General features: G+C 40.5%; 1 protein-coding gene across 2 annotated transcripts in view; it reads left to right on the forward strand.

Annotated features, from left to right (window-relative positions):
- The window catches only part of ATP6V1A (ATPase H+ transporting V1 subunit A), a 64,198-nt gene that overhangs the window by 18,746 nt on the left and 23,324 nt on the right, over positions 1 to 22,128 (forward strand). For both annotated transcript variants that reach the window (XM_036349567.1, XM_036349568.1), the window contains exons 2-8: positions 2,465 to 2,559; positions 7,076 to 7,204; positions 10,024 to 10,238; positions 10,490 to 10,627; positions 15,778 to 15,929; positions 20,155 to 20,317; positions 20,830 to 20,938. In XM_036349567.1, the coding sequence (XP_036205460.1) occupies positions 2,478 to 2,559; positions 7,076 to 7,204; positions 10,024 to 10,238; positions 10,490 to 10,627; positions 15,778 to 15,929; positions 20,155 to 20,317; positions 20,830 to 20,938 (988 nt within the window). In that variant the 5' untranslated portion in view covers positions 2,465 to 2,477. The remainder of the gene's footprint in view (positions 1 to 2,464; positions 2,560 to 7,075; positions 7,205 to 10,023; positions 10,239 to 10,489; positions 10,628 to 15,777; positions 15,930 to 20,154; positions 20,318 to 20,829; positions 20,939 to 22,128) is intronic.

Consider the following 22,128-nt stretch of genomic DNA (forward strand, 5'->3'; position numbering starts at 1 on the left):
CCCCAATCCTTGATATCTTGACTAATGGATTACAAATTGTATTCCATGGAATATATGGTTCTCCTGATGATCCTTCAATAGCGCTTGAAAGACTAAAAAAACTTTCCCATCCTGCCAGAATTAACCCACAAGGCTCAGGGTTTGGTTTTCCTCTTTTGTGGTATTCTTCATATCTAGACTCAACTCAGCCAGCCTCAAAACTTACTTTTCAGCTACCTGTTCCCTCTACTTCATTCACATTGGTTAACACTTCTCCCACATTCAAATCAGTTTCTTCTTGGCTTTCATTGTGTGGTCGTTTTGAACACTTAAGTCATTGTGCTTTTTATGTACAGTTGTTTAAAGCCAGTGAAAGCTCCTTTTATTCACAATCCTTATTCACTACGTTTAACACAGTTTCTTTTCCTTGGTAGGAGCTCAATAAACATTTAATAAATTGAATTCAATTGATACTCAAATCGTAACTATTTCTAGAGCTTTTCAGTCTAACCTGTTAAATTAACTGAACATCATTTTCCCCATTAAAGTTCTCACTCCATTTTCGGTTATTTCCTATTAGAGGCCTGATGTACGAAATTAGTGCAAGGAACTTGGCCCTCGCAGCCCCAGCTGCCTCGAGGCCCTACCCCCTGCCCACTGGTTGTTCTGGAAAGTTGTTCTGCCATCTGGTATAATTAGTATATTAGCTCTTTATTATATAGGATTGTTTGTAGATTCAAGTCTACTTGGCATTTCATTTCAAGACCCACAAAGAAATGTCTTTACCTTTGTATCTTTATTTCTCACTGTTGTCCTAATAAAACCTTTCTTTATAGTCTGTTAACTTCTTAAAAATTTCTCTATTCTTTTGTTTTTATTATTTCCCCGACTGAAATGCCTTTGCTACCTTTTTTTTTCTTTCTATTTTATCCAAATTTTACCTGACCTTCAACCTGTGTTCCCTAAACATTCTAATTATTGAACTTTTAGTAGATAACTTATATGATTTAACACTATTACTTATTGATCTGTGACCTTTACTTTATGGTTGTTTCTGGGGCATAATTTAGCTTTTTATATGTACATGTATTTTATCTCCATTATTAAACATCAATAATTTTTAACTTAGACCAGTGGTCAAAAATAAACTTTCTGCTTTGGCATCTGCCACCAGTTTTCTATTTGGACTTGAATAGTTCATTCTTTAGGTTTTTCAGTTTGCACATCCATAAAGAAAAGAGGTTGAACTGAATTACTTAAACTGTTCCATGTTCTGCTAAAAAAAAAAAAAAAAAAGAAAAGTGCTTTCAGAAAAATGTTAAAGATGGATAATACATTTAAAAATTAAATGTGCCCTAGCTGATTTGGCTCAGTGGATAGAGCATCATCCTGTGGACTGAAGCGTGCTGGGTTTGATTCTGATCAAGGGCACGTACCTCGGTTGCAGGCTTGATCCCTGATCCTGGTCGGGGTGCCCTGGGAGGCAACCAGTTGATGTGTCTCACATTAGTGTTTCTCTCTGTCTCTCCCCTTCCCTTTCACTCTCTCTAAAAAACAAGTAAAACACTGGAAAAATATTCTCGAGGGAGGATTAAAAAATAAAAATAAATGTAAGACATAAGATGATGAAAAATAAAGCAGTGAAGGAGGGGGCTATGTTGTGATTTAAATAGATGGGCAGAGAAGCCTCTTGGAGTAAGGGACAGTTGAGTAAAGACCTGAAGGAAGTATAGGAGCAGATATCTGCAAGAAGAGTACTCTAGGTATGTACAAAGACCCTGAGGCAGAACATGTGTGTTTTTGAGAAATGGCAAGGAATTCAGTGTATACAGGGGTGGGCAAAAGTAGATTTACAGTTCTGAGTACATTATTGTATTACTTATTATTACAACTGTAAACCTAATTTTTCCCACTCCTGTATATGCAGAATGATTAAGGGTAGAAGTAATTGGAGAGATGGTCAGAAAGATAATGGGGGAGAGGGCAAGATGTAGGGCTGGATAAACCATTGAGAAGACTTCACATTGTTATACTCAGTATTTTTTAAAAAAATATATTTTATTGATTTCTTACCGAGAGGAAGGGAGAGGGATAGAGAGTTAGAAACATCGATGAGAGAGAAACATCAATCAGCTGCCTCCTTCACACTCCCTACTGGGTATGTGCCTGCAACCAAGGTACATGCCTTTGACCGGAATCGAACCTGGGACCCTTGAATTCGCAGGCCGATGCTCTATCCATTGAGCCAAACCTGTTAGGGCTACTCAGTATTTTTTATGGGACAGTTTTCATGGGGATATATAATTCTGAATTTTAATAATTGTAAAGCATCCAGGAATGAGGTACTTTTAATCACATTTAAGAATTTTTTATTTTACTTTGAAGAAGATGTAATAACTCAAAATACACCATCAATGAGAGTTGACTACCTATATTGGTTCTTTTGCGTTAGGGTTTGTAATTATGACTTAATTTTTCCCCTTAGGTAAATTAACACAATGGATTTCTCCAAGCTACCAAAAATACGTGATGAAGATAAAGAAAGCACGTTTGGTTATGTGCATGGGGTCTCAGGACCTGGTAAGTAATACATAATAATCTCAATGGTGAAGATTCCTAATTTCAATTAATGTATTTTCAAGGTGTTTTAGATGGAAATATAGAAGTTTCTGTTCACCTACATAAATTCTGACCTCAAAAGATTTTATAACTGCTACTAGAGTCTGGGTGCACGAACTCGTGTATCAGTGGGGTCCCTCAGCCTGGCCTGCGGGATTGGGCTGAAACTGGCTCTCTGACATCCCTGAGGGATCCCGGATTGCGAGAGGGTGCAGGCCAGGCCGAGGGACCCCACCGGTGCATGATCAGGGCCAGGGAGAGACACAGGAGGTTGGCCAGCCAGGGAGGGACCGAGGGAGGGCGCCAGGGTGTGTCTGGCCCATCTCGCTCAATCCTGATGGGCTGGACCCCAGCAGCAAGTTAACCTACTGGTTGGAGCGTCTGTCCCCTGGTGGTCAGTGCATGTCATAGCGACTGGTTGGCTGGTCAACTGTCTGCCCCCTGGTGGTCAGTGCACATCACAGTGAGCGTTTGAGTGGTCTTAGCATATCATTAGCACATTACACTTTGTGGTTTTGTTTGTTTGTTTGTTTTTGTTTTTTTTTTTAAATATATTTTATTGATTTTTTTACAGAGAGGAAGGGAGAGAGATAGAGAGTTAGAAACATCGATGAGAGAGAAACATCGATCAGGTGCCTCCTGCACACCTCCCACTGGGGATGTGCCCGCAACCAAGGTACATGCCCTTGACCAGAATCGAACTCGCGACCCCTCAGTCCGCAGGCCGACGCTCTATCCACTGAGCCAAGCCAGTCAGGGCTAGCACATTACACTTTGATTGGTTGAACGGCCGACCGGTCGACCGGACACGTAGCATATTAGGCTTTTATTATATAAGATGAGACTGAGGTAATACCTCCATCCTAAGGGCTTATCTAGCATTCATTATCTAAATTTGATAATTATTGAGGTACTAATTTGTAATATCATGTTTATTAGGTAAATGTATAATCACTGTTCAGATTATTACCTATTTTTTGTTAAATCTGAGGTTAAAAAGCTATAGCTTTTAGTATGTGATACCTTGCAAATTATAAGCATTCAATAAATATGTTAATTTGGTTTGAGCTTTAATAATGTTTTCAGAGCATTTCTCAGTAATATCGACCTTAGCTCTTTACATATATAAAACCTTCTAAATGGCTATTTCAGAATCACATAACTGGCTAGCTGTGGAAAAGAAGCCTCATGACATGACACTGATAATGGAGAGCCGTTTTAAAGTTTATGTTCATTTTGCCCAAACTTGGGGTACTGCTGTATCTCATTCTAGTATTCATTTTGTTATTCCACACTCCTACTGAAAAACCTGATTCAGTTTCCAGAAGTAAACCTGTTCATTGATTTATAATCCTTAGTGGAAATCCATTGTTTCTTATAGCTCAGTCTTTATGCAAATGAAGACTCTCAGTCACTGTGCCTCTTATTTCTCCCCTGGAAGCTTCTATCACTTAGAACTTGCTGTTTGAGCTTTAATTAATTGGCAAACAATGCATTTCACTGTTTTTAATCTCTATTGCCATTCAGAGAAACAGTTTCCTCTTGATGATCAAAAGAGTTTTTAGGAAATGCTACACACAAGAACTTTTAGGGAAAGGACAAAAGAACACCATCAAAAGAGTTTAGGCAAAAATATTTTTCTAAAACTTGTAGTAAATTCTTGAACCTATTTCTAATTCTTTAGTACTTAATAAGATAAAGAAATGGCATACATTTGGTTGATGAAATAAGATTTAAAATTTTAGTTACTCTGATATTTCAATGCATCTTAATTCTTACTAGTATATAGTAGGTATAGAGGTAAATATTTATGAAATTAATATATCTACATTGTTCTAATACAATAAAATTTTAATACTTTAATAGTTTTTATTTGAATGTTGCCTAATATATAGTTCTAATCAATTTTATCAGAAGGCTAAATATTAAAAATGGATTTATTTCTATGCCTATGAAAATGTACAACCTTCCCTTCCTGCTAGAAAAGTAATCTTTTCTTACTAGACAATATATATAGTCCAAAATAGTAAGTACAAATTCTGTTATAGTACTTACAAAAAATAGGGACTCTTTTATATATATGTATACTTTTTTATTATTATTGATTTCAGAGAGGAAGGAAAAGAGAGAAATAGAAACATCAATGATGAGAGAGAATTATTGATCAGCTGCCTCCTGCACGCCCCCTACTGGGAATCAAGCCTGCACCTAGGCATGTGCCCTGACTGGGAATGGAACCATGACCTCCTGGTTCATAGGTCAAAGCTCAACCACTGAGCCAAGCTGGCCTGGCCAGGCAGGGTTCTTTTATATATATATATATATATATATATATATACATACACACACACACACACACACACACACATATATATACATATACATATATCCTATCTAATAATAGACAAACATGGTAATTAACCATACCTCTGACACCACTTCCCATTGGCTAATCAGGGCAATATGCAAATTAACTGCCAACCAAGATGGTGGCCAGCAGCCAGGCAGCTGAAGCGAACAGGAGGCTTGCTTGCTCCAGTGATGGAGGAAGCCAAGGTTCCCCACCTGCCGCTGCCGGCCTCTGAGCTGCACTCTAAGAAACAATGTTGCATTTATAGAAGCTAAACAAACCCCAGAAACCTGCTTTCAGCCAGCTGGGCCTCAGAGCTAGAGCTGCAACAGTGTTTCAATTATAGAAGCCAAACAAACCCAGATACCTACTTTCAGCAGCCGAGGTCTCAGAGCTGGAGCCAAGCCTCAGAGCTAAAGCCGGCTCTCAGTTCCAGTGACAGCCATAGAAGGTAAATAAATCCAAGAATAAAAAGAAAAAAAGGAGCAGTTGGGAGCTTGTCATCCGCCAGCCTGAAAACGGCCCTCAGCCCCTCACCCAGACTGGCCAGGCACCCCAGTGGGGACCCCCACCCTGAAGGGGGTGTGACCAGATGCAAACAGCCATCATCCCCTCATCCAGGCTGGCCAGGCACCCAAGCGCAACCCCCACTCTGATCCGGGACACCCTTCAGGGCAAACCAGCCGGCCCTTACCCGTGCACCAGGCCTCTATCCTATATAGTAAAAGGGTAATATGCAAACTGACCCTAATAGCAGAAAGACTGGGAATGACTGGTCACTATGATACACACTGACCACCAGGGGGCAGATGTTCAATGCAGGAGCTGCCCCCTGGTGGTCAGTGTACTCCCACATGGGAGGAGCTCTGCTCAGCCACAAGCCAGACTGATGGCTGCCAGTACAGTGGAGGTGGTGGGAGCCTCTCCTGCCTCCTCAGCAGCACTAAGGATGTCCGACTGCAGCTTAGGCCTGCTCCCTGCTGGCAAGTGGACATCCCCCGAGGGCTGCCGGGCTGCCAGAGGGATGTCTGATTGCCATCTTAGGCCCAATCCCCCGGGGAGCGGGCCTAAGCCAGCAAGTGGTCATCCCCTGAGGGGTCCCAGACTGTGAGAGGGCACAGGCTGGGCTGATGACCCCCTTCACCCCCGAGTGCACAAATTTTTGTGCACCGGGCCTCTAGTCTCTCTCTCTATATTTACACACACACACACACACACACACACACACACACACACACATACATATATATATACATATATCTATCTATTTATATCTATCTATCTATCTATCTATCTATCTATATATTTATTTATTTATTTCATTGACTTAAGGGAGAGAGAGAAAAAGGGAGAGAGCTCGCACATCAGAGAGAGTGCAATATCATAGGCTGCTTCTTGCACACCTTCTACTGGGCATGTGCCCTGACCAGGAATGGAACCAGTGACCTTTTTTTGGTGGCTGGAACAAAGCTCAACCAACTGAGCCACATCAGCCAAGGCAGAAATAGGGATTCTTAGTTAGCACCTCACCCAGTGGTGGTAACTAATTATAAACATTCCTATTGTCTATTTTGTAGATGCATATGTGAGTTTTTCTAGGTAGAGCGCGATCATCAGTTTATGAAAAAGGTCCATGTCCCAGAAAAGTATTAAGAACCACTGTTATTAAGTGTTCGAGAGTAAAGATGATGTTTCCAATATTATCTTTCAAAGGAATGGTGACAACACAGCAAACTGATAATTGTGTGGCATTCTACCACACTACTAGCTAAAGTTTCTGTTCCATTTTTTCAGTTTTTATTTTCATTTTCCCAAACCCACTCTTTCATGTATTATAGCAACCTGGGTTGATCAAAACCCTTATTTACATTATGGGTCATTATGGATTATTATGAGTATATTCTGTAAATGTATAATCTTTAGCCTAACAAATTTATTTTGTTTCCCGCTATAGCATATGCTAAAAATGCATCTTTCTGTGAAACTATATGTATGTTCCATAGTGGATGTTTTATTTTCCTTATGAATATATGAGAGAGCTGTTTTATTGGATTTACTGGATATTTTAATTACCTATAACTATTCACAGAGTCTTAAGTCATCAAAATATGCATATTTTCTTTACAGTGGTTACAGCCTGTGAAATGTCAGGTGCAGCCATGTATGAGCTGGTGAGAGTGGGCCACAGCGAGTTGGTTGGAGAGATTATCCGATTGGAAGGTGACATGGCTACTATCCAGGTGTATGAAGAAACTTGTATCCTTTTTGATTCAATTTCTTTTAAAAAATTTTTATTGATTTCAGAGAGGAAGGGAGAGGGAGAGAGAGATAGAAAAATCAATGATGAGAGAGAATCATTGATTGGCTGCCTCCTGCACGTCCCACACTGGGGATCAAGCCTACAACCCTTGCATATGCCCTGACCTCCTGGTTCATGGGTCAACACTCAACCACTGAGCCACACTGATTGGGCCTTTTGGTTAGATTTTTTGCCACGTTCTATAAGTCATATTTTAAGGATTTATGGCAAAGGTAGAAGCAGAACAACCAGTGGTATCAGAAGCATGAAATGTTGGTATTAGAAATCTGATTCATACAGGAGTATATTGAAGAAAGGTACTAGGAATTAGTGCTCTTCTTAATAAATTAGTATCACCTTCTGAATTTTCATTACTCTTAATATTTCAGTAGTTCACAAACTTTAGGGGGAATCAATTAGAGAGAGACATATTGTAGAAGAAACCATAAACAGAATGCCATCATCAATTTGTATGATTAAAAGTCTCCAATCATTTCTGTTTGTAATAGTAAACCGGTCACCATTCTATCTTTATTCTAATAAATAGTGCTGGGTGATGTGTTAAATTACAACTTTAGTACTGGGGAATATTTACTGTTTGGCTAGTTTAGCTACCATAATTTTGGCTTTTAAATATAGAATTTATTTTAAATTTTCTATAAAAAATAAAGAGATAAAGAGTTAAGCCTTGTGAAGAGAAACCAGTTTTTTTATTTTTTTTTGGGGGGGGGCACTTTATTTGTGTATTTTACTTAGATTGGTCCTCAGGATCAGCATTAATTCTTTAGCTATTTAAGATTTATTTGAAACAACCTTTTTTTTTTTTGTCATACTAAAATACATGCTTGCCAGTATCTTTTCTGTGTGTGTGAGTACTGTGCTAATTAAAAAAAAAAAAAAGTCATCTGAAAATTTGAAATAAAACGAGAAATCTTTGTGGTTATAGAATCATGACTAGTCAAAAGAATTTTTTTCTGTTACTGTTAACTTTAATCTTTTGCATGGTTTGCAGATTTTAAATAAACAAATGAACATGTATATGGTGACAATTCTCCCCACTTTTGTCATCCTGTATCTGGCCAGTTTTCAGAACACACACTTGCATGCAGCCATTTTAATTAGTTCTTCTTATTATATAGCCTTCTAGTTTAATTGCATTTATGAACCAATATCAATATGTACTTTTCTTCCTTTTTTTTTTTTTTTAACTAAAAGATAGCATATTATATTCACTTAAAAAGAAATGTATTGTGTAAGATAGATAGATATGTGATAAATAAAGTAAAGTGTTAATGGTAGAATCTAGCCGGTAGAAATAGCAGATGGAGTTCACTGTAAAATTCAGCTTTGCAATAGTTTAAAAGTATTCATAACCAATTATTAGAAATGAAACTATATCTTGGAGATCTTTCTAGAGAAATTCATATAAGCTTCTATTCCTTTTTTATAGCTAAATAGCATTCATTATATGAATATACCATAATTCATATGGTATATTAATCAATATCTTAATGATAGAAATTTTAGTTGTTTCTAGTCATTTATTACATACAATGTAACTATAGCATGAATTCACAGAAGTTAGATTTTTGGGTCAAAATTTATGCATTTTAGTTTTGATAGATACTGCTAAATTGGTGTCAATAAAAGTTGTACTGCTTTTACGCCTATGAACAAGTACATGAGAGCAAGCAGAACTCAATGTGTTTATTTGCAGGCTTTATTCTTTTCCTTTTTAAAACCACTTAATTCTTAAGATTTTAATTTTTTGTTAGGAACTAATATCCTTTTTAGGGGAGTGATGTTCTTTTTTTTTTTTTTTAATATATTTTATTGATTTTTTACAGAGAGGAAGGGAGAGAGATAGTCAGAAACATCGATGAGAGAGAAACATCGATCAGCTGCCTCCTGCACACCCCCTACTGGGGATGTGCCCGCAACCCAGGTACATGCCCTTGACCGGAATCGAACCTGGGACCCTTCAGTCCGCAGGCTGACGCTCTATCCACTGAGCCAAACCGGTTTCGGCGGAGTGATGTTCTTAAGTTGTATAGTTGAAATAATGTATTAAAGAGAAACTTTTGTTTCTGTTTTTAAGTTCTATGGTTTCTCAAACTGCACCAAGGCACTCTGGGCAACTTCAACTCCCAGGATGTTTTAAATTTTTGAAGTTAACAAGAATATTAGACATCTTGTCAGACACCATGTGACCTAGTAGTAGCTTGAGATAATAAACAGTTTCGTTACTTGGCTGTACTATATTCTTGTTGATGATGTCATATATTCACGAAGCTGAGTTTTTGGTGATTGCTAAACTAAAAAGCAAGTACTATGTGCAGCTGAATATGGATCAGGTATTCAGTCTGATTCCAAGGTTTGAAAATTGTAAAATTCCTGACAGGCGCATATATCCCATTTGTAAGAATTGAGTTTATTTAAGAATGAAATTAAAATAATATTTTTTCTATTTATGTATATTTCCAAGTGCCACTTGGTTATTTGGAGATGTGTGTGTGTGTGTGTGTGTGTGTGTGTGTGTGTGTGTGTGTGTGTATAGCTGTTTGGATATGGCTATTTAATAAATGTAATTATTAGATAGAAGTTTTGTCATACGTCACTGTGAAAATGTTACTAAAACACTAAGAATGTTGTAAACTGAGAAAGTTTGACCATCTCTGTTTTAACTCCTTAAGTATCATTTCCCATTAAACTGGTATTTCCTTTTTATAGTATCTCTAAACTTTCTTAGTGAGTTTTCCTCAACTACTGTTTCTAGCTGGTGTGTCTGTTGGAGATCCTGTACTCCGCACTGGTAAACCCCTCTCTGTAGAACTTGGTCCTGGCATTATGGGAGCCATTTTTGATGGTATTCAAAGACCTTTGTCGGACATCAGCAATCAGACCCAAAGTATCTACATTCCTCGAGGAGTAAATGTGTCTGCTCTTAGCAGGGATATCAAATGGGATTTTACACCTTGCAAAAACCTACGGGTATGTCTTTATAATCAAGATTTCTAAAGTTGGTGAAAGATTGTGAAATGAATAGTTAGTGAATTATTTTGTACTCTTAATTCAAATAAAAATAGACCACAGACCATAGTATAAATTTTTATTTAAATCTACTAAGATTATAGAACTAATATGTTTTACTGATAAGTAAGGCAAATGATTTAAAGACTATCAAGGGTCGGTCTACTTGATGTTTATTTGAACATTAAACAACAAATGCATTTGTTCTCTAGGTTGGTAGTCACATCACTGGTGGAGATATTTATGGAATTGTCAATGAAAATTCTCTCATCAAACACAAAATCATGTTACCTCCACGAAGCAGAGGAACTGTAACTTACATTGCTCCACCTGGAAATTATGATACCTCTGTAAGTATCACATAAACTTTATCTCACAGAGTAGCCCTACTTATATATGCTAGTTGCCCAGTTTTAGTGCTCTAAATAGTTATAGAGTTATTTAATGTATAGGTTTTAAGTAATTCCCATCATTATTTTTTTATTCAACTTATTTTTTTTAACTTGGGCTTGGGAATACAAAAACAAGTTTTTAAAAAAATTTTTTGTTAAAGTCTAGTTGCCAAACAATATTATATTACGTTCAGGTAAACAACATAGTCATTTGACATTTATGTATCCTAAAATATGATTACCATAGTAAGCCTAGTAATTATCTGTCATCAAGCAAAGTTACTATATTCTTGACATATTCCCTGTGCTGTATGTTATATCCAGGTGCTTATTAGGTAAAGGGAATAAGAGAACATAGTGATTCTTTTTCTTTTTTTTCTTAATATGTTTATTGATTTTAGGGAGAGGGGGAGAGAGATAGAAACATCAATGATGAGAGAGAATCATTGATTGGCTGCCTCCTGCCTGCCCCGCACTGGGGATCAAGACCACAATCCAGGTATGTGCACTGACTGGGATCCGAACCATGACCTCCTAGTTACATAGTTGATGCTCAACCACTGAACCATGCCAGCCAGGCCATAGTGTTTCTTTTTTGAGAGAGAACTATCTATAACAGTGATGGCGAACCTATGACACGTGTGTCAGAGGTGACACACCAACTCATTGTTTTGGTTGATTTTTCTTTGTTAAATGGCATTTAAATATATAAAATAAATATCCAAAATATACATCTTTGTTTTACTATGGTTGCAAATATCAAACAATTTCTATATGTGACACGGCATCAGAGTTAAGTTAGGGTTTTTCAAAATGCTGACACGCCGAGCTCAAAAGGTTCGCCATCACTGATCTATAATAATAAAAGCGTAACATGCAAATTGACTGAATGACCAAACAGCAAAACGACCATCCAGACGACCTTCTGGACAACCACGCTATGACACGCACTGGCGCCAGGCCAGCCAAGGCTGGTGCGATGTGATTGGTCGGGGAGCCCAGGCTACCCAGCTGGCAGCACTGTGGTGGGTGGGCAGGGCCTCCCTTTGTGCAGCAATCGATTGCGGAGCCCCGGCCGGGTGAGCTGGGCCTCCCTCTGCACAGTGATCGATCGCGGAGCCCCACAGAGGGAGGTCCAGGCCACCCGCCAGCAACGCTGTGGCGGGTGTGCAGGGCTGGCCAGCAACCGCCCCACAGAGGGAGGCCCAGGCCAGCCAAGTGATCGCACCCCATGCCTGTCACCTGCAGAGGGAGGTGACGGGTGGTGGGGCAGGGGGGTCAGTGCCTCTCAGGTGGCAAGTGGTGGCAGGGGTGGGGCCAGCTGCCGGCAGCCAGGAGAAGGCAAGCCCTGATAGGCCCTGATCACCAGCCAGGCCTAGGGACCCTACCTGAGGGGTCCTGGATTGCTAGAGGGCACAGGCCAGGCTGAGAAATCCCGCTCTCTGCATGAATTTCGTGCACCGGGCCTCTAGTCTATATATCTAATCTAATAAAAGAGAAACATGGTAATTGGCGTACGACCGCTACCCTTCCCATTGGCTAATCAGGGAGATATGCAAATTAACTGTCAGCCAAGATGGCGGCCGGCAGCCAGGCAGCTTGAAACTAACATGAGGCTTGCTTGCTTCAGTGACAGAGGACTCCAACATTCCCCGCCTGCCTTGCCGGCCTCTGAGCCTGCAGTTTCAAACATTTTAACAAATATAGAAGCTAAAAAAAAACCTAGAAACCAGCTTTCAGTGAGCTGGGATCTCAGAGCTGGAGTCAGAACTGGAGTTATACCTTGTTTCGATTACCTACTTTCAGCAGCGGAGGCCCAAGAGCTGGAGCCTCAGAGCTAAAGCTGGCTCAGAATTAAAAAAAAAAAAGAAAAAAAGGAGCAGTTGGGAGCTTCCGTCACCCGCCAGCCTGAAAACAGCCCTCAGCCCCTCACCCAGACTGGCCAGGTACCCCAGTGAGGACCCCCACCCTGAAGGGTGTGTGACCAGCTGCAAACAGCCCTCAGCCCCTCACTCAGGCTGGCCAGGCACCCCAGCGGGGACCCCAACCCTGAAGGGTGTGTGACCAGCTGCAAACAGCCCTCATCCCCTCACCCAGGCTGGTGAGGCACCCCAGTGGGGACCCCCACCCTGAATGGTGTGTGACCAGCTGCAAACAGCCATCATCCCCTCACCAGGCTGGCCGGGCACCCCAGTGGGGACCCCCACCCTGATCCAGAACACCCTTTAGGGCAAACCAGCCAGCCCCACCCATGCACCAGGCCTCTATCCTATATAGTAAAAGGGTAATATGCCTCCCAGCACTGGGATCAGCGGAGCCGAGAGGCCTCCCAGCACCGGGATCAGCGTGACAGGGGGCAGCGCCCAAACCCCCTGATCGCCCTGCGGCTCTGTGTGTGACAGGGGGCGGGGCCATAACCTCCCTATCCGCCCTGCTCTGTTCGTGACAGGGGAAGGCGCCCCAACCTCCTGATCAGCCCTGCTCTGTGCCTGATACGGGGAAGCTCCCCAACCTCTGATCACCCTGCGGCTCTGTGTGTGACAGGATGCGGCGCCCCAACCCCCTGATCGGCCCTGCTCTGTGGGTGATAGAGGGCGGTGCCCCAACCCCCTGATCCGCCCTGCTCTGTGTGTGACGGGGCGGTGCCCCAACTCCCCTATCGGCCCTACTCTCTGAGTGACAGGGGGGAGCTCCTCAACCCCCTGATGGGCCCTGCTCTGTGTGTGACATGGGGCAGCACCCCAACCCCCGGATTGGCCCTGCTCTGTGCGTGACGGGGTGGCGCCGCAACCTCCCCATTGACCCTGCCTTGAGTGTGACAGGGGGCGGTGCCCCAACTCCCCAATCGGCCCTTCTCTGAGCCCGACCAGGGGCTGCACCTAGGGATTGGGCCTGCCCTCTGCCACCCGGGAGCAGGCCTAAGCCAGCAGGGCGTTATCTCCCGAGGGGTCCCGGACTGCGAGAAGGCACAGGCCAGGCTGAGGGGCCCCCCCTTCCCCCCGAGTGCACAAATTTTTGTGCACTGGGCCTCTAGTATATATATAAAAGCCTAAATGACCGAATAACCTGTTGCTATGACACACACTGACCACCCGGAGGCAGATGCTCAACACAGGAGCTGCCCCCTGGTGGTCAGTGCACTCCCACAGCAGGAGCACCACTCAACTGACCGACAAGCACCAGACGCAGGGCTCACAGCTGGCGAGCGTTGCTGTGGTGGTGCAAGCTTCCCAATCAGGACTGACTGGGCATGAGCCTGCGGTAGGTGCAGCAGGGCCGGGATGAGCAGGAGTGGCAGGCAGGAGTGGCAGGCGGAATTGGGCTGCCGATTTCAGCCCAATCCCCACAAGCCACGCCAAGGGACCCCACCAGTGCACGAAACTGTGCACCAGGCCTCTAGTTTAGTATAACATTTTCCTACTTCGTTAATTTATGCATTTAGGTTACAGTACTTAATGCCCTGATTCTTTAGACCTGTAAGAGACTTTGATTTTAATTGTCAATCTCTATTCACATAATTAGTTGCATAATGTATTACATGAATTCTTGGGTGAGCCATTTAAAACTTAGTCCTTTAATGTTATTGATAATCATATCATATCAAATCCCTAATTGTCTTTGTGGGTATGAAGATTACTATTGCAAAGACAAGTGTAACATACCACTTTTTCCTAACAAAATGTGATAAAATATAATTTTCCAGTTATTTCACAAAAATAAGTCTGTGCTGTGTAATATGTAGAGAGTAAGAGTTAAGATTGAAGTTCTGGGCAATCAGCTAGCCTTAACTCACTAGCTTAGAGACTCATTCACGTTTATGTGGAAGAACCACCCTAACGTGGTTCATGTATCAACAGAATTACAGATTTTATAGGTCTTTGGACTTTGGAATTATTTGTGAATAGTTGAAATCACGTCAGTGTTCATAAATGTTAGAGTATTACTAATTATTTTTTGGCTTTTGCAAATATTTTTAAATATTTCACCTTGCCCTGGCTGGTTTGGCTCAGTGGATAGAGCATCGGCCTGCGGACTCGAGGGTTCCAGGTTCGATTCCGGTCAAGGGCATGTACCTTGGTTGCGGGCACATCCCCAGTAGGAGGTGTGCAGGAGGCAGCTGATCGATGTTTCTCTCTCATCGATGTTTCTAGCTCTCTATTCCTCTCCCTTCCTCTCTAAAAAAATCAAAACATATTAAAAAAAATTAACCTTATTAAATATTTTAGGGTTATTTAATAGATGTGTTTTTCATTAAAGCAGTTATAGGAGCATTATAATAAAGTAAATAAAACAACAAATAGAAATTTATGAAAATATTCATTTTTCCTCTCCCTCAGTACCAGGAGTATCTCCTGTATCCTTCCAGACTTCTCCCTATGTATATCCTCATAACTTAATTAACTGTTCCTCTATTACTTGAGATACCTCTTTCTCAAAAACTCCTAAGCTGTTTTTATTTTATTTTTTATTTTAAAATATATTGATTTTTTTACAGAGAGGAAGGGAGAGAGATAGAGAGTTAGAAACATCGATGAGAGAGAAACATCGATCAGCTGCCTCCTGCACATCTCCTACTGGGGATGTGCCTGCAACCCAGGTACATGCCCTTGACCGGAATCGAACCTGGGACCTTTCAGTCCGCAGGCCGACGCTCTATCCACTGAGCCAAACCGGTTTCGGCCTAAGCTGTTTTTAATCACAAAAACAGTAATAAGGGCCGAACAGTAATAGAACGGAATATAAAGATTTACAATAAAAAGTATAAATCTACTTCCCCACTTCCCTACAAAACACCTTCCTACCACCAAGAAGAATCTGAGGTTACTTTGATTTAGAGCAGTGGTTCTCAATCTGTGGGTCGCAACCCCTTTGGCGGTCAAACGACCCTTTCACAGGGGTCGCCTAAGACCATCCTGCATATCAGATATTTACATTACGATTCATAACAGTAGCAACATTACAGTTATGAAGTAGCAACAAAAATAATTTTATGGTTGGGTCACAACATGAGGAACTGTATTTAAAGGGCCAGAAGGTTGAGAACCACTGATTTAGAGGAATAGATGTTTATAAATTTGACTGCTTCAAATCCTGATGTATTTTTATAGGATGTTGTCTTGGAGCTGGAATTTGAAGGTATAAAGGATAAGTTCAGCATGGTCCAGGTATGGCCTGTACGTCAAGTTCGGCCTGTCACTGAGAAGTTGCCTGCCAATCATCCTTTGTTGACTGGCCAGAGAATCCTTGATGCCCTTTTTCCGTAAGTTTGAGTTGTGTCCCAGCTTTCCCTGAGTTATTATCACCAGAGTAAGTCTAATAACTATCTGCCATCACGCAAAGTTACTATAGTATTGACATATTGCCTGTGCTGTATGTTATATCCAGATACTTATTAGGTAAAGGTAATAAGAGCACATAGTGTTGCCCTGGCCGACTTGGCTCAGTGGATAGAGCATCAGCCTGCGGATTGAAGGGTCCCAGGTCAATTCCGGCCAAGGGCACATGCCTGGGTTGCAGGCTTGATCCCCAGTGGGGGGTGTGCAGGAGGCAGCCAATCAATGATTCTCTCTCTCATCATTGATGTTTCTGTCTCTCCTTCTCCCTTCCTCTCTGAAATCAATAAAGAAATATATTTTTTAAAAAGCACATAGTGTTTATTTTTTGAGAGGAAAATATTCTTTATAAATAAATATTTTATGTGCTAATCCTATAATACATTTTATCTAGAGACATTCTTTACTTTCCCCTTTCTATCTTCCACTGTTCTCCTCATTTTCACAGCCACATCTCTGGAAAGAATGAATAGTTCTTTCCACCTTTCCCTCTCTAATTTACCATACTACTCTGCCCTTGGATCCACCACTCAACTGAAACTACTCTCACTAACATTGTCAGTCACTCCCATACTTAATAATTCAATAAATACGTTTTATTTAGTTCTACTCCTTCCTCTTTGAAACATCTTTCTTTGTTCTTCCTGTTAGCTTTTGTCCACAAGTTCTAATTCTTCATTGCAGGTTTATTCTCCTTAATTTTGCTATTTCTTAGTGTTTTCCCTCTTTTAGGGTCTTTTTTCTCATCACTATATATCTTACCCTCTGAGGATAACTTCATCCACTCTCATCACTTAAATATTCATATATAGAATATACCAGGTATAGTCTCCAACATCTGTTTCTTCATCCCAAATTTCTTCTGCATTCCAGACTCATATATAAAACACTTCTGATTATACCTCTCCTTTTCAATGTCCTACAGGTGCCTCAAAGTAAGTATGTTCAAAACTAAAGCAATTATGTTAATCACCACTTCCTTCCTTACAACTTGCTCATTTTTCTTTGCTGCCTCTCTCAGCAAATGTCATCATCCATCCATCCTCCCAGTGAATGCCTAGTCTAAAATCTGTTACTTCTCTCAAGGATCGTTTTTATGCTTCCACATCTCATTATTGAACAAGTGCTTTTATTTTTTCCCTAAATATTTTTTGTCTGTATCTTTCCTCCCTGCTTCATGACCCTCATTAAGGCTCTTACCCTAATTCCTGCAATAATCACATTTAATCAGACTTGCTATCTCCAGTCTTGCCTTCTTTCTAAGTGGTTGTCCTTATTAAATAGTGATCCATTTAAAACACGTCTGTTCCTCACTGTTTTCTTGAAAACCTTCAGTGCTCTTCATTGCTTTTAAAACAAATACAAATACACACTCCTTAACTCTTTACAAAGCTACCCATGATCTGGGCATTGCTTACCTTTCAGTATTGTTTCAGGCACTTACTTGCCTAGCTACTTCCTTATATACTGTCTTCTAGGCATACTGAGGACTGTTAATTTCTCAAGCAGTGCTCCCTCTTGGATCTTGGCCATGCTGTTCCCTCTGCTGAAAATGTTACTTCCCTTTATCTGACTAATTTCTCTTTCCTTTCTAGTCTTATCTACTTTCAGGGAGACTTTCCTAACCCTACTCCAATCCAGTGTTAGACTGTGCACCGGTTCCTATGTATTCCCACAACACCTTGGTTGTTTTCTATGATAGCACTTTCACATTGGGTTGCATTGCTAAACTTCCAAACTGGGGCACACCCAGTCCTGCCTCCCCTCCCTAGGTTAATAGTGATTTGAAAGAGGTATGTAAAGCCATAGGATGAATGGGCATGCCTTCTGAATTTATCAGTCACTGAAAGATTTGGAGGAGAAAAGATTTTAATGCATGTTAATTTTATATTGAAAAAAGTCAATTATTATTAAGGATGCAGTGTGATAGTGAATTTTTATGATAAAACACAATATTATAAAGAAATTTCCCTTATTGTCACATCTCATTTCTCCTGCCCAGACCTTCCCACCACACACACACCCTCACAACATTCACTTTCCTCTGTCCTTAACACATTGCGTACCGCATAGAAATCTCTAAGACATACGCCAGGGACCGCACGTTTTTGGGCAAACTGCACGTTATTTAAATCATCATAATGCACTTTAGGTGTTGTTTTTCAATAATTATAACATTTTTATTTACAAAAACAATTAAACAAGTTCCTAGTACTTTTTTCGTAAAACATTTTCCTCTATGAAGAGGGACCAAACAAAATTTACATAAGTATCTAGATTCGCTGCTTTTTCCATGGGCATGAAAAACGAGAACACTCGTGAGCGGTCCTTAACAGATGGCGCGCAAAACACGAGAAAACTCCTGAGCGGTACGAAATGTGTTAAGATTATTTCACTCTCCACTGCCACATTTTAGGGAAAGTGTGGAAGTGGCTGCTAAGTAATACTGCAATCACCAACTGACTGCAGTTTACCCCACTGTTATGTGAGTGCTCTGAATACAGAAACATGGCTATCTTTTTTTTTTTTAATCCTCACTCGAGGATATGTTTTTTATTGATTTTTTGAGGGAAGTCGGAGGAGAGAGAAAAATGGTAGGGAGAAGGAGAGGGAAAGAAAGAGAAACATCAGTGTGAGAGAGAAACATCGGTTTCTTCCCATACGTGTCCTGACCATGGATGGAACTGGCAGCCTAAATATGTGCCCTGACCAGAAATCGAACCCACAGCCTTTGGAAATCGAATCCAACTGAGCCACCCGGCCAAGGCAAACATTGCTATCTTATTTTCTGTTGTCTTTCTAGCATCTCCGCACACATTTTTTAATGTCCTGGAAGTACTTTGTAAATAGTTATTGAATGGATAAAAGGGGTTGACTGAATACCTTATCAAAAGTTTTTGTTCATTCACAGCAAGTCGTGAATTTAAGGTCTTCCTTTTTACCTCAGGAGACAATTTTCAAAAGTCTTTTATATTTTTATTTTAGCTCTAATTCATAGGTTGTCCTTTCATGAACTAATTTCAATAAGCATTCAGAATATCATTAATACTATTTTATTTATCCTTTTTTGTGTGTATCCCTTTTCCTAAGGTATCTTGTGGAATCTACTTTCACTTTTCAGCTATTAAAGCTGATAGAGATGATCAGTGATTAACAAACAATACTAACTAGGGGAGCAATTATCTATACTAATAAAAGGGTAATATGCTAATTAGACCGGATTGACTGGATGTCTTCCGGACGTCCGATGTCCTTCCAGACAAAACCACGGTGGTGGGGGCTGAGGCAGAGGCGGTTAGGGGCAATCAGGCCAGTAGGGGAGCAAGTGGTTAGGGGCAAGATCAGGCTGGTGTGAGGGAGTAAGCAGTTAGGGGCAAGATCAGGCTGGTGCAGGGGAGCAAGCAGTTAGGGGTGAGATCAGGCCAGTGCAGGGGAGCAAGCAGTTAGGGGCAAGATCAGGCTGGTGTGAGGGAGTAAGCAGTTAGGGGTGAGATCAGGCCAGTGCAGGGGAGCAAGCAGTTAGGGGTGAGATCAGGCCGGTGGGGGGGAGCAAGCAGTTAGGGGTGAGATCAGGCCGTGGGGGGGAGCAAGCAGTTAGGGGCAAGATCAGGCCAGTGGGGAAGCAAGCAGTTAGGGGCAAGATCAGGCCAGCAGGGGAGCAGTTAGGGGCAATCACACAGGCAGGCAGAGGTGGTTAGGGGCGATCAGGTCGGCAGGGGAGCAGTTAGGGGCGATCAGGCCAGCAGAGGAGCAGTTAGGGGCAATCTGGCAGGCAGGCAGGCAGAGGTGGTTGGGGCAATCAGGTTGGCAGGGGAGTAGTTAGGGGCGATCAAGTCAGCAGGAGAGCAGTTAGGAGCATCGGGCTGGCAGGCAGAGTGTTTAGGGGCGATCAGGCAGGCAGGCAGGCGAGAGGTTAGGAGCCAGGGGTCCTGGATTGGAAAGGGTGCAGGCCAGGCTGAGGGATTAACCCCCCACCCCACCCCCCGTGCACGAATTTCATGCTCTGGGCCTCTAGTACCTATATAATTGGTCTTTGTAAGTGTATACATATAGCTACACATGAACATATTTCAAAGTTCTTTCTTACACCTATTTTATTTACTGGCATTTATTAGTAAGTGAAGTAATTTACACTTTGTTTTCTTTGTTTAGATGTGTGCAGGGAGGAACTACTGCAATCCCGGGGGCTTTTGGCTGTGGAAAGACAGTGATTTCGCAGTCTCTGTCCAAGTATTCGAACAGTGACGTAATCATCTATGTAGGATGTGGTGAAAGAGGAAATGAGATGTCTGAAGTCCTCCGCGACTTCCCAGAGGTCTGTATCTATAGTTTCAAATAATATTTTAGAGAAAATACTACTAATCAACCTTCACTGGCAATTAATAAAGCTTTGTGTTATATCTAGAGCATTACTCTCATTTATCAAGGATCTTTTAAGGAATTTTCTAATTAGACTCATGATTCAATTTATATATTTAAGGAAAGGAATTTGTTTCAGCCAGACACTTGAAAGTTTCTTTTTGTAGTCTGGTGGCTTTCAGTTATTGGGAGAATATAAAGTAGACAATAGGCTTTATATGATTTTCTAGGTAACTTGTAGTAATAATATTCCTTTTTCCATAAAATAATGGATTTCACTTAGGAAATGGAAATAATGGCTGTCGTTTTTACAGCACAGTGGGACAGGGAGATGAGGTTGGAGGGATGGAGAATATTATTTTGGCAACACTGATTAGAAGAGAAGTTAAATATTGACAGTTTGTAAAAAAGAGACTAAAATGTTCTATTTAGAAATTAGAAGATCACTAATAGATTGTTTGCCTCTAGCTCACAATGGAAGTTGATGGTAAGGTAGAGTCAATTATGAAGAGGACAGCTTTGGTAGCCAATACCTCCAACATGCCTGTGGCTGCCAGGGAAGCCTCTATTTATACTGGTGAGTATATGAATTAGAATAAAAGCAGTTAACATTCATTCTTCAGTTTAGAGCTAACACCAAACTCTTTCTTTTCCAAAGAACTTTTCTTTCATTCTAAAATACCTCTGTTTATATAACCATATCCCTAGTTTCTAAAAAATATTTTACTTATATCTTGAGAATATGTCAATAAAAGACATTTATGAAGCTGCCCCAATCTTTTTAATGACTATAAAATGATGTATCTTCTATTACTACGTTTTTTTCCTTACACTTTTGACCATCAATCTATCTCTGAATGAACCTGTATCTCTATAACATGAATCATCAGCTTTGAGTTATTATATTTTGATTCCTGGATATGAGAGATAAGAATATCATTGTGTTTATATAGTACCTTCTGTCTATCTATGCTCCCACATCCATCCCAGCTTTTGGTACTTTTATTTCTACATTTTCAGGACTTATAATTTTTACCTTCTTTTCTGTGACCATAAATCCAATATCTGTGTTAGACTTAGACCTATAATAAAATGGTGTCAGTGCTCACTGGCAGTTCTTTGGCTATAGTTTCTCTATTTGTTTTGTGGTTGGCTAAAATTTTTGGAAGTTTCTTCAAGAAAGGCTATGGAAACTACATTTCCTGAATTTTTTCTTTATAACTTTGGTTTTTTCTCTTGCCTTTATATTTTAACAATAGTTTGACTGAGTATAAAATTTTTGGATCATATTTCTTTCCTTGACAATTCTTATTCTAGCATCTATGAATATGTTTTTTATTTTGGAAAAATTTCAAGTGTTGTTTCTGAAACTTTTTCTCTTCTATTATGGTTATCTTCTTCAAAGTGGATACACTGAATCGCCTTTATCTATTTCCATATGCATCATTTCCTCTAACCCTTTTTATTTAGCCTTTTGTTCATAAGTTCTATGGTGTTTATTTTTTATGTTGCTTCTAATGAAACCTTCATTTTCTTCCAGCTCCTTGTTAAGTTCTGCTGGTTCATGAAACATCCTTTCTGATCTTACTGTATATTCCTTGAGATTTTACTTTGCAGTAGGATGAATTAAGATTTTCTTTAATTAATTAGAGTTTTCATCTGTTCCTTTGCCATCATTGTATTTTGCTCTTCTATTTTCTTCTATATTTGTTGTTTTTGTTCTTATACTGATGTTTGTTAATACTATTATTTTTCTTTGCAGGAGAT

Source organism: Myotis myotis, unplaced genomic scaffold, assembly GCF_014108235.1.
Source record: "Myotis myotis isolate mMyoMyo1 unplaced genomic scaffold, mMyoMyo1.p scaffold_m19_p_2, whole genome shotgun sequence".
NCBI lineage: Eukaryota > Metazoa > Chordata > Mammalia > Chiroptera > Vespertilionidae > Myotis > Myotis myotis.